This window comes from Crinia signifera, chromosome 4 (assembly GCF_055691185.1).
Source record: "Crinia signifera chromosome 4, ASM5569118v1, whole genome shotgun sequence".
Taxonomy (NCBI): domain Eukaryota; kingdom Metazoa; phylum Chordata; class Amphibia; order Anura; family Myobatrachidae; genus Crinia; species Crinia signifera.
The window spans coordinates 270,108,308-270,120,363 of NC_139220.1; the positions used below are offsets into that span (position 1 = coordinate 270,108,308).

The 12,056-nt window shown below is 43.3% G+C and overlaps 1 protein-coding gene across 2 annotated transcripts in view; it reads right to left on the minus strand.

Annotated features, from left to right (window-relative positions):
• GMCL1 (germ cell-less 1, spermatogenesis associated) overlaps nucleotides 1–12,056 on the minus strand; it is a 143,153-nt gene that overhangs the window by 85,926 nt on the left and 45,171 nt on the right. For both annotated transcript variants that reach the window (XM_083184541.1, XM_083184542.1), the window contains exons 2-3: nucleotides 1,916–2,076; nucleotides 1,030–1,153 (exon numbers count right to left, since the gene is read on the minus strand). In XM_083184541.1, the coding sequence (XP_083040667.1) occupies nucleotides 1,030–1,153; nucleotides 1,916–2,067 (276 nt within the window). In that variant the 5' untranslated portion in view covers nucleotides 2,068–2,076. The remainder of the gene's footprint in view (nucleotides 1–1,029; nucleotides 1,154–1,915; nucleotides 2,077–12,056) is intronic.

The following is a 12,056-nucleotide window of genomic DNA, read 5'->3' on the forward strand; positions in this document are numbered from 1 at the left end:
CCTTGAAAAACGGGGTTCTGTTGGTCCCAAAATGTTGGAGCTTTCTTGCACTATGATTCTTAAAATATATATATATATATATATATATATATATATATATATATATATTAATTATAGTGGAAGGCACTGAAGCACTGTATTCCTGCCAGGGTGAGTGCCAATCCTCCCACAATCCAGTTATATTATACTGGTAGGTTAATTGGTTCCCAACAAAATTAACCCTAGAATGTCTGTGTGCATGTACATGTGGTAGGAAATAGATTGTAAGCTCCACTGGGGCAGGGACTGATGTGAATGTTCAACTATACTCTGTAAAAGCGCTGCGGAATATGTGTGTGCTTTATAAGAAACTGTTAATAAATAAATAGCTGTTACGTAATAGGTTCCAAGACTACGCAACCTGTGTCATTTCAGCAAGTTAGCAATTTAATTTAAAGCATCAAATAGTTATAAGGCAAACTAGACATATAACAGATTGCCCCTTTATTAAATATAAATTATGCAGCAAACTCTGCAGAAACGCAGCTGACCTCTATGGGCCTAAACACGTAAAGATTTGCTGACCGCTCTGTGCGATGCTAGATAGTTCAGAAGACTCAGCAAGATCGTTTAGCACACAGCGATGCGCCAGCGCTGTGTGCTGAGCTATCTGTCAGGGCCAGGGTTCTCTGGTGACTCTGACCGATTGCTATCTAGCATGCCGGATATAAATCACCAGACGATAGAGACACACATCACTGTTGCTATGGCCTCTACACACAGAGCGATGTAGAGGTATTTTCTAAGCAATCTAGTGAGAACGCTTCGAAAATGCGCTTAAAATCGCTACTTGTGTAGGCCCCAGGAGTCTAGGAACCTATTACGCGACTCCCTAAAAAGATAAACACAATAGAAAATAACTAAAATAAATTACTTTTGTTGAAACCATGAAAATGTGACCGTCACTTTCAATCTTAAATGAAAACAGTGGCAAGAAATTTGGCAATTTTACTTAGGACAATATGTCCACCCCCAGTGATCAACACTTACCTGACAGAGGTAGATTTTGTGCAAACTCCATTCTTTCCCAAGTGCGCAGATCTTGATATCACTGTTTTCCCCATTTAGGAACAAGGTCTGGTAAATATACGTGGAGGTGCTTTTCAGTTTCTTCCTGCAGGATCAGAGAACCAAAATACTAGCAGCTCATTCACATTATAAAGTACAGAAACCCCATTCTGGTCACGGATAACACCTACGCTGGCATCAGATGAAAACAGCCTGCATCCCTATTATGGGAGCTAGGAGCCACTGAGGTCAAAGAACTCATTAGGACTTATGGTGTGTACACACGGTACAATTCAGCATACAATTTTGACTACATAGTTGAAATTGCATCGGGATCGCATGCAGATCGCTCAGGTTTTTACCTTGCAATCCCGATGGGCGCTCCGATGTGTGCTCCCGCACAACACAAATTGAAGCCAGATAAACAGGGCTGCATTGACTATATAGTACAGATCTGTACTATATAGTCAAAATTCTGGCTTGTTGTGCGATACGATCAGATCGCATCGGGATCGAATAGCACAGCCGTTGACCATGTGTACACACCATAAGTTCCAAGAGTGAATGTGTTAACCCTTCAAGTACAGAAAACTAGTATATAGAATTTCCACTTGGCAGAACGTAGCTTGCATTCCAAACGTAAACTGCACTTCCCATCATGTCTTCAGGTTTTGTTAGGTTTGATACTACAAGAGGACTCCAAACTAGGAGGTAGGGGGCTATATCGCTGTCATTGTAAGGCTCTTACAACGAAAACCATATAACTGTGCCATCATCTTCAGCAAATACAAAAAAAGGCCATAACTGTAACCATTCTAGTGCATCCATAAAAGCAAGACTGTTGTGCTGGTGCTCCTGCATCACTTACCTGCGTGGAGTGTTGAGCAGGTTCTCCAACTCCTCATCGGTCTCGCTGTCACACTGACAGTCCAAGCTCCGCTTTCTCTTTCTGCAGTCACAACAGCCAGTTTGCCGAGCCGTGGAATCCTGGCCTAACAGTCTACTGCTGAGAGAGCCCATAGTACGTTCCTGGGAGAAGAAAGTACAATCACTATTTTCTCTCCGTGTGTTGTATCAAAGTGCACCAACATCATCATCATATTGAAGCAAGGCCCTGACTAATTCAAGGTTTTACTGTGGGCAAATGGGCAGACACTGATAGAACATTGAAGTAGCAAGTAAGTGTAATCATTCTACATACATCAAATATTAAACATGGAGGAAAAAACATGGATATTCAAGTAGGGTGCGAAGCTATGTAGTGTGGCAAATACCCAGAAGCTGACAAAATCCTTTAACACTTTGGGCCTGATTCTGGTTCACTAGCAAAAAGCAAGTTCTCTCTCTAATGGACAAAACCATGTGCACTGCAGGTGGGGAAGATGTAACATGCACAGCGAGTAAAGGTGCCCATACACGTTACAAATATTGTATACAATATCGCATCTCAGTTTTGCGATGAGATGAGATATTGTATACAATATTTGTAACGTGTATGGGCACCTTTATATTTGGGTGTTCCATTGTTTCTGTGCAGTGTAAATACTGGCTGCTTTATTTTTACAATGCAATATAGATAGCAGTTTGAAGTACAAACCCCACCCAAATCAAACTATCTGCATGTTACATCTGCCCCACCTGCAGTGCCCACGGTTTTGTCCATTAGAGAGAGAATTTGTTTTTGCGAGTGAACCAGAATCAGGCCCTTTAACTATAACAAAAAGGTAATAATGTTAATTGACAGAAACTCTTAATAGTGATGCAATCGCTCAGTTTTCCAATAAGACCTTATTATTAATTTTGTTCAGTGCAAAGCTTTCAGGTTTCTAATTATAAAACACAAAGGTGGAACTCAATTGTAGCGCCAGCAACGGAGTCTCCTGCAGTGGAGCTATTCAATTGCTGCTCCTATCGTATGCAACCACTGCTGGTGGCGGCATTTCAGCTCGCACTGGGGGCTAGCTGAAATGTGCGGAGCTGAAAAAGGACTTTTCACGCCACGCTTATTAGTTTCGTCATTATCAATAAATTGACTAAATCGCCCAAGTGATCTCCCAGAAGATCCTCCAGCAGCAACTACTGAATTCCCCTCATTGTTTTTAAGAATCTAGTTTGATCATCTTACACTAGTTTTCAGCACTAGTAGACATTTATACGCCCAAACCATCATTAAGAATAGGTTGCCTCTATAAATCATGAGAATGCAATCAACCACATCACAAGCGCCACACCAGTCATGATATTAACAACTCATTTCCTTTATTTTAGATTTTCTCTATAAATGGGGCAATTAACAGCTGTGCAAGGAATTAAAATAGATGGCAAAAAGATAAAAACATTACGAGCTGACAGATGGACGTGCATTAATTAGATGCCCGGAGGTTTTCTTTTTTACGAAATCTCATTATGTCACATTTTACTTTATTGTATCATGCAGGCCAACTACATATACTGTATGTCTCCCCTACAGGACGTGATTCAAGTATTTATATTCAAAATATTAGGAAAAGGACGCAAACATTAAACACTTTACTCAATGATTAGAAAACAACACTGAATAAAAAATATAAATGACAGGTCTGTTAGTTGCACAGTAAAGCCTACACTGAAGTCACTATAAGTAAAGGATAAAACATGATCTAAAAATATGGTCCAACCATATATTTATTTAGTTATTTACATAGCGCGCACACATTCCGCAGGGTTTACTATCTATATTCCCTACCACACATACACATTCATTCTAGGGTTAATTTTGTTGGGAGCCAAGTAACCTACCAGTATATTTTTGGATTGTGGGAGGAAACCAGAGCACTCGGAGGAACACACGCAAACTCCACAGAGTTAGGGCCATTGCGGGAATCGAACCGCTGTGAGGCAGTAATGCTAACCATTACACCATCCGTGCTGCCCAATCATACTGTTTCTGATGTAAGCATTGAAGGATAAAACTACAGACAGGTATGCTATTCTGGATGAAAGATAGACCGTAAAAAGATAGTCAATAGGTCGACACTAGATGACCGGCAGTCTCAAAAGTCTACATACAATTGCCGACATGGCACATACTTCATAGTGCAACAACATTTATTCATGAAAGTAGCAATCTTTGCAACATTAAATAAAACTTAGGACTTGTACCCAACTATTCTTCAGTGTAGGCTAGGGTACCACATTGTTTTACAATCAATCTCGCTGGGTATCTACGGACAAGTCAAGTCAAGCCCCTCTCTGTTCCTTCAGTGAGAGACTGCTGCTGAATGCCGGAGCCTTCTCATTCCTTCCGTATTATTATATTTATAAGGTGCCACAAGTGTTTCGCAGCGCCGTACAAAGGAACAGTACAGGGAGACAAAACTTAACAATACAGTAAATGAATAACAAAATAGAGTACAGGTAAACTGAATGCCACAATTCAATACACATTATAGATTCAATGTTAGTGACGACTTGACCAATGTGCTATTAGGGGCTAGTGGCCAAAGATGGACATGGAGTGTTTGAGAGTTGTGAGTGAAATGTGAAGAGAAGAGAGCATGACAGCAGGAGGGAAGAGGGCCCTGCTCTGAAAAACTTACAGTCTAGTAATCAAGCAAACCATGCCCCAAAGGTGTTTTCAGATGATGTCAATGGGGTGGCCTGCATGACGCTGGATGGGCTTTTTAAAATCAATAAGTATTTACCATTTAAAATATACACAGGCACCAATAATCATACTGAGAGATATACATAAATACATACATACATATACACACACACACACACACACACAGTAGCGAATCAGTCACCACTGACAAGTTTCTGAATTATATGCCTTTTTGCAGATGGCACAAAAAGGTATGCAATAGGGTAGACACACCAGGAGGTGTAAAACAAATGATTGATGATCTAGGTAGATTAGAGGAATGGTCAACTACAGTTTAATGCCAAAAAACGCAAAATCGTGCACTTGGGTCTCAAAAATCCTAAAATCAACAATAAAAACCAGGGCTGTGGAGTCGGTAGATAAATGTTCCGACTCCTCGTACTTCTGACTCCGACTCCTCGACTCTGACTCCTCTGTATTAATATGCAAATGTATTTGATACATTCCTTGAAGAAAAGAAAGGCAACATACATATTATTACTACAGAAACTAGAGGCTGGGAAGCCAACAGTCTACTGCAGGGGTTCCCAATCTTTTTCTAATCACGTCACCCTAGAGTATCAGAATTTTTCCAAGGCACCCCTAGGGCCCAAAAAATATATATCAAATTAAGTAGATTGTGTTTATATGTGCTTCTTAGGGTCAGCTATGTGGTAAAGGGCAGGATTTGGTTCTGATTGTACACATTTTATGATTGGCAGCCACCAGCACTGGTTTTGTCCAGAAATAATTGATCATAAATAATTAGAATTTGTCCTGGACGACCAACCCGAGGCACCCCTGCAAGTGTCCCGAGGCACCCCAGGGAGCCTAGGCGCACAGTTTGGGAACCACTGGTCTACTCTATTGAACAGTTTAAGCAAAGGACAAACACAATGAAAACAAAGTTTTATTAATTTTTTTATTAATTAAATGGCTGGATAGTAGCAGTAGGCATAAACATCAGGAACAGGAACTTTACCAGTTCAAAGATAAAAACCACATTATTTGGTTGTTTTGGGAACAAAAACAAACAATAGGAAAGGTTCAGAAGTGTGGAGCATGAGTTCCGCATGCTTTGTGACGACAACAAAAATCAATGAGCCACAATCTCCGCTGGTTTGCTTGCTCGTCACCGTTCAATTCATGGACACAAGGAACGATTTCTTTACCGAATCGTTACTGGCGACGAAAAATGGTGCCTGTACATCAATATGAACCAGCGTAAGGAATGGCTTAGCCAAGGTAAATAAACGACCCCGCGCATGAAACAAGATCTTCATCCGCGTAAAAAGATGTTGTGCGTATGGTGGGAGAGCTTGGTTGAATGAATTTTTCGAGTCTACACCAGGTGATTTCTACCAACGAGGTATTGAAAACCTTATTGAACGTTGGAAATAAGTTGTAAACTACAAGGGAGAATACATACAAGTATTGGTGCTCCGAATTGTGCGTTTCGTGCCATATAGTGAAGCACATGAAAAGCATGCTTTTTCACGGTCACTTAACGTGTTCGTTTGGCGGATACGTGAGGCACTGCATGCATTGCACTATAATGGGAATTACTGAGGAGGGGAGAGATCTAGGGGTCACTATTTCAGTGGACTTAAAAGCAGGTAAGCAATGTAACAAAGCAATGAAGAAGGCGAGTGAGATGCTTGGTTGCATAGGGAGTGGAATCAGCAGTAGAAAGAAGGAAGTAATAATGCCACTGTATAGGTCATTGGTACGACCTCACCTAGACTACTGTGTTCAGTTCTGGAGGCCATATCTCCAGAAGGATATACATACATTAGAGACTGTACAAAGAAGGGCAACTAAAATGGTGCATTGCCTACATCACAAAACGTACCAGGAAAGACTAAAATATCTTAATATATATAGTTTAGAGCAGAGAAGGGAAAGGGGGGAACATGATAGAAACTTTCAAATATATCAAGGGCTTTAACAAGGTACAGGCGAGAGACATTCTTCACAGGAAGAGGAGCAACAGAACACGAGGACACGCACTGAAACTAGAGGGAGGAAGATTCAGGGGAAATGTGAGGAAGAATTACTTCACAGAAAGAGTAGTAGATAAGTGGAATAGCCTCCCATCAGAGGTGGTAGAGGCAAATACAGTAGAACAATTTAAACATGCTTGGGATAGGCATATTGATATCCTTACAAAGATAGAAGCATCAAATATGGTTTGAGGTAACATGATTAAAAAAGGGGCAGAATAGATGGGCCAAGTGCTTATCTGCCGTAAAATTCTATGTTTCCTTCACTTTCCCTCTACTGGATGAATGTGGATTTGTAATAGGGGTTCAAACAATAAGAAGGAAGATGCAGTACATGTATCCATTACAGAGCATGCATCCATTAGCTTTATAGACAACCCGATAATGAGTCCTCACAATCAGAGTTTAATAGCACCAGCCACAAGTGGCTGCAATGAACATGGCTACCGAAAGGCCGATATGTGGTATGAATGTTCAGTTACATTTACATGCCCTTACAGTAAATGATCCAAGCTTGCATGCCTTTTCTTCCCAAGTTAAGCCTCTCTGTGTCTAAGGGGCCTATTTATTAAGTTCCCTCTAAATCAGGGCTGGGCAATTGCGGCCCTCCAGATGTTTTTGAACTACACATACCAGCATGCCTTGCATCAGTTTCAGCATGGCCACATAGCAAAACTAATGCAAAGCATCCTGGGATGTGTAGTTCATTAACATCTGGGGGGCCACAATTGCCCAGCCCTGCTCTAAATTATACAGAAACTGAAGTTATTATCAATGGTGACTACGATCTAAACCTTAAAACACCATGCTTTTCAGAGTTTGGCATACTTAGCCTATGGAGGCATAATAGAACAGCCGGCCATACAATAGACGATTTACTGGCACCAGAGCCCGCAAGTCGCATCGTTGCCACTGACTTACAGGAACTGTGGTACAGATATCTGCCGTCCATTCCCTTCATCTCTGACATTTTGGAGTGTTTCATGTTTGTGACAGACTCCTCCATGGAGCAGGTGCCGGACGGAGGCGGCAAGACATTAATAATGAAAATATCCACCAGAAAAAAAAAAGTTTTAGTAATCGTGGCAATTGCATAATTATTAATACATATGCCAATAAGTGTCAGATCCGCATACGGAAAAGGGTTACTTTACAGTATTCCCGCTAGGCTGTTTTAGCGGGGTGCTGCGCCCTGCCCTATTTGTAAAGGGCAAAATGCACCCTGCCCCTCTAGCAGCGCCCCGCTAAAAGAGCCTGGTGCCAGCCCCGACAGTGTGCACGGGGATGCCCAGCGCCACCGTAGACGGCGATGCCGGAGCTTCCGCAGCAGCACAGCAACTTCGGCGGGGCCGGGCCCGCCCCTTTGCAATACTTCGCGGCGGCCAGGCACGCCCCTTTTCATTACGTCACGGCCCGGGCACGCCCCTTTTTAGACGTCGCCGGGCCTGGTGCACCCCCCTTGCGCTGCCCCGTGCAGCGGCGCCCTGCCCACACAAAATCCTAGAGTGAACACTACTTTATTTGTAGCCATGCACTGCACAATTTCAGTTTTTTTTTTTTAGGTACTTGTATATTAGCTGGGTGCCCAATTAGCATACTTATGCAAGCGTAGGCTAGCTACGCTGTCAGCATAGTCCAACAGCTGCCTAGCGCAGTTAGCGTAGTGACTCTGCAGCAGCCCAACAGCTGCCTAGCGTAGTTAGGGTAGTCACTCCACAGCAGCCCGGCTCTGTCCCTGGCGTCCATGCCAAGTCTAGTGAGCGCCTCTCACACAGCGCCAGTAACCGCCAGATCCCCTGCGCTGGCAGACGATAGCGGAGAGGGGATCATGCGGGCGATGGCGAAGAGGCGCTCCAGCTGTCTGAGACTAGCACGTGTGTCTCATGCATAAAAGGGGGTATGCGGGCGCAAGTGCATCCTATGCACAATAAAGGAGGCATTTCGAAACCCCCACTATCCACGCCAGCCCGAAGCATGGCGAGCCCCGCGAGGGGGCGCGTTACGCGTCCTCCCGACCTGTTCATACCCCCACAAACCACGTCGGTGTGGAGTTGATTTTATAAAATGTGGCGAGCCCCACGAGGGAACGTGGAACACATGTGATCTAATCCGCTGCGCTCGCCACGCTCCACGACACCGTGGCTAGTGGGGGTATGAACAGGTCGGGAGGACACGTAACTCGCCATGCTTCGGGCGGGCGTGGATAGTGGGGGTGTTTCAGGAACACATTCACACCTGCCATATCATCTGAGACAGTAATGACAACATGTGTTAATTGTTAAATGGATTTTAGTTAATAATAAAGGAGAAAAGATCACAGCGGGAACACTACGCTACTTCTGACTGACTACTCTAACTATGCTGACCGCGGGAACACTGCGCTGATTCTGACAGCACTGCTACGATAACTACGTACCTGGAGCCCGGCTAATACACAAGTACCGTTTTTTACACTAAGAATACTGCACACATTGAACTTTACACTAGTCTCAACAGCGCTAAATCGACATAAGACATTCAAAAGCAATTGGCTTAGGGAAAGCCAGCCAGTGGCGATGAGCCGGGACAGGAAAAGGTGCAAAGATTACAGAGAGAGAACCAGCTGTAAATTAAACAGTAGGGAGAGAATGGAGAGACAGCAGGAGCGGTAAGGTATAAACCGAAGTGGCCGTAACTAATTTAGAAGCAGAGAAAAAAATCTGCAATAAAACATATGAGGTTAAGGGATAAAGAAGTTAAGGCACAAAATAAAGAAGTAAAAAGACAGATGGTACACAAGCGATAAGGTGAGAAAACAAGTAGAGGTTAGAAAGATAAAAACAGAAAGCTAGGAATTTGCATAGCAGAAACAAAAGAGAGAGAGCGAGAAAGCGAAAAACCATCACCTCTGACCTCCACCCGGAGATCCACAACAAGAGGGATTCTATGCCGGACAACCCAGAGGAAACCCACGCAAGCATGGGGAGAATATACAAACTCCGCACAGTTATGGCCATGGTGGGAATCAAACCTATGATCTCAGTGCTTTGAAACAGTAATGCTAACCATTACACCCTTAGCAATTCTGGATGTCTAAAGAAAAAAAAAAACACAACAACTGCAATACCAATATCAGACCTTTACAGAAAAGAAAGCTTTTGTATGTATTAAGCGGATGAGAACTACTTTACACCAATGGTTCCCAAACTGTGTGCCTAGGCACCCTGGGGTGCCTCGGGACCCTTGCAGGGGTGCCTTGGGTTGGCAGTCCATGACCGCTGCTAATTATTTATGGTCATTTTGATAAGCAAAATCAGTGCTGGTGGCTGCCAATCATAAACTATGTGAACAAACAGAAGAGAGTCATATCCCTTATCATATAAAACTGAACCTTAAGCAGCCCATACACGCTGCGATGCGGGCTGTGCGTTATGTGCTTTGAGGTGCGCGCTCCCGCGGCACCTCGTCGCACAGTACAAAAAGTATGTGCTTGCACATACTTTTTGTACTTAGTTTTCATCACATTGCATGCACAACGCATGCAATGCGATGTGATGCGTGCTAGGTAAGCACCGAACGCACGCCCGTATCGCAGCGTGTATGGCCAGCATTAGGGTGACATAAACCTGATCTCCTTAATTGGAAAAAAAATTGCTACATTTCTCAATAAGAAACTTTTATACTAGGGGGCCATGATTCAAAAAAGTTTGGGAACCACTGACTTACCCTTTGGCCCTTATTCAGATCTGATCACAGTACAAATTTGTTCTCAAAATGGGCAAAACCATGTGCACTGCAGGTGGGGCGGATGTAACATGTGCAGAGAGAGAGTTACATTTGGGTGGGGTGTCTTGAAACTGAAATCTAAATTGCAGTGTAAAAATAATGCAGCCAGTATTTACCTTGCACAGAAACAAAACAACTCACACAAATCTAACTATCTGCACTTGTCACATCTGCCTCACCCTGCAGTGCACATGGTTTTGCCCATTTTGAGAACAAATTTGTACTGTAATCAGATATGAATAAGGGCCTATATGATAAAGTGACACTAAAAAAGAAAAAAAAAACCTTTAGCTGATCAAGTTTTAGTAGATTAGAATATTTGGTACTTGTGTATTTTGGCGGCGCCCCCGATGTCCATCGTACGATGAACGTATCGCATCGCATGCCATGTACCCGATGGCATGCGATGCGATGCGATTTTGACCCCCTATACGATAAAAAATCGTGTAAGCACCCTAAAGGGTGCTTTTGAGCACCCTAGTGGGTGCTTACAATGTTAAATGCACCCCCACTATAAACGTGAACCCGAAGCGTGGCGAGCGCAGTGAGCTCGCGAGGGGCGGCGGTACGCGTCCTACGACCTTTTCATACCCCCACTATCCACGTCGGCGTGGAGTTGAGAATAGAATAGTGTGGCGAGCGCAGCGAGCCACCGAGCCCGAAGCGTGGCAAGCGCAGCGAGCCCCCGCGAGGGGACGCAGAAACCTTCACAGGTAAACGCGTCCCTTTGCGGGCTTCACAGGTATCCGCGTCCGCTCGCCACACTATTCTATTCTCAACTCCACGCCGACGTGGATAGTAGGGGTATGAAAAGGTCGTAGGACGCGTACCGCTGCGCTCGCCATGCTTTGGGTTCACGTTTATAGTGGGGGGTGGCGTGGGGGTGCATTTAACATTGTAAGCACCCATTAGGGTGCTTATACAATGTTTAATCGCATCGCATCGTATGGCATTGTATGCCATGTACAATGGCATACAATTTGAAAATTGTATGCCATCGTGCACTATCGTACGATATCGCATCGCATACCATCGTAAGCGTTATGGTATGCGATGCGATGGGTGCCGCCAAAATACACAAGTACCGAATTTTTTTTTAAATTATAGTGCACTATGTTATCAAGGTACCAACATGTTCTGGATAACTAGTATCTTTGTTATATTGTCATGCGTCATCATTAACTACACTTATTTGGTAACATCTTGGTTTCGGTCAAGACTCTGATTCGCCATCAAGCTTCTCCTCATTACAGTACCAAAATATTTAGGCAAATTGATTTGTCAAAATACTAGAATTATTTGCTGCTGATTGATATAATAGACACAGGTGCTGCACAGTGCACATGAATATGCTAATGTGCCATTTAAAGAGGTTGGGTGAAAACCAACGGAGACTGAATAGGCAGCCTGCAAGGCAGGATTTATTATTAACTAGCGGGACAGTCTGCTTCAAGCACAACATAAAGAAATATCATCATGTTTTAAGAATCGCATTAAACAAAACAGGGCGCTCTCTGTAGTAGCTTAACCCTTTTAAGTGCCAAGTGAATTTGTCAAAATAGGTGTCAAAATTGCCAAACATTTTTATTCATCATAAGGAACTGTACGGTTTACTA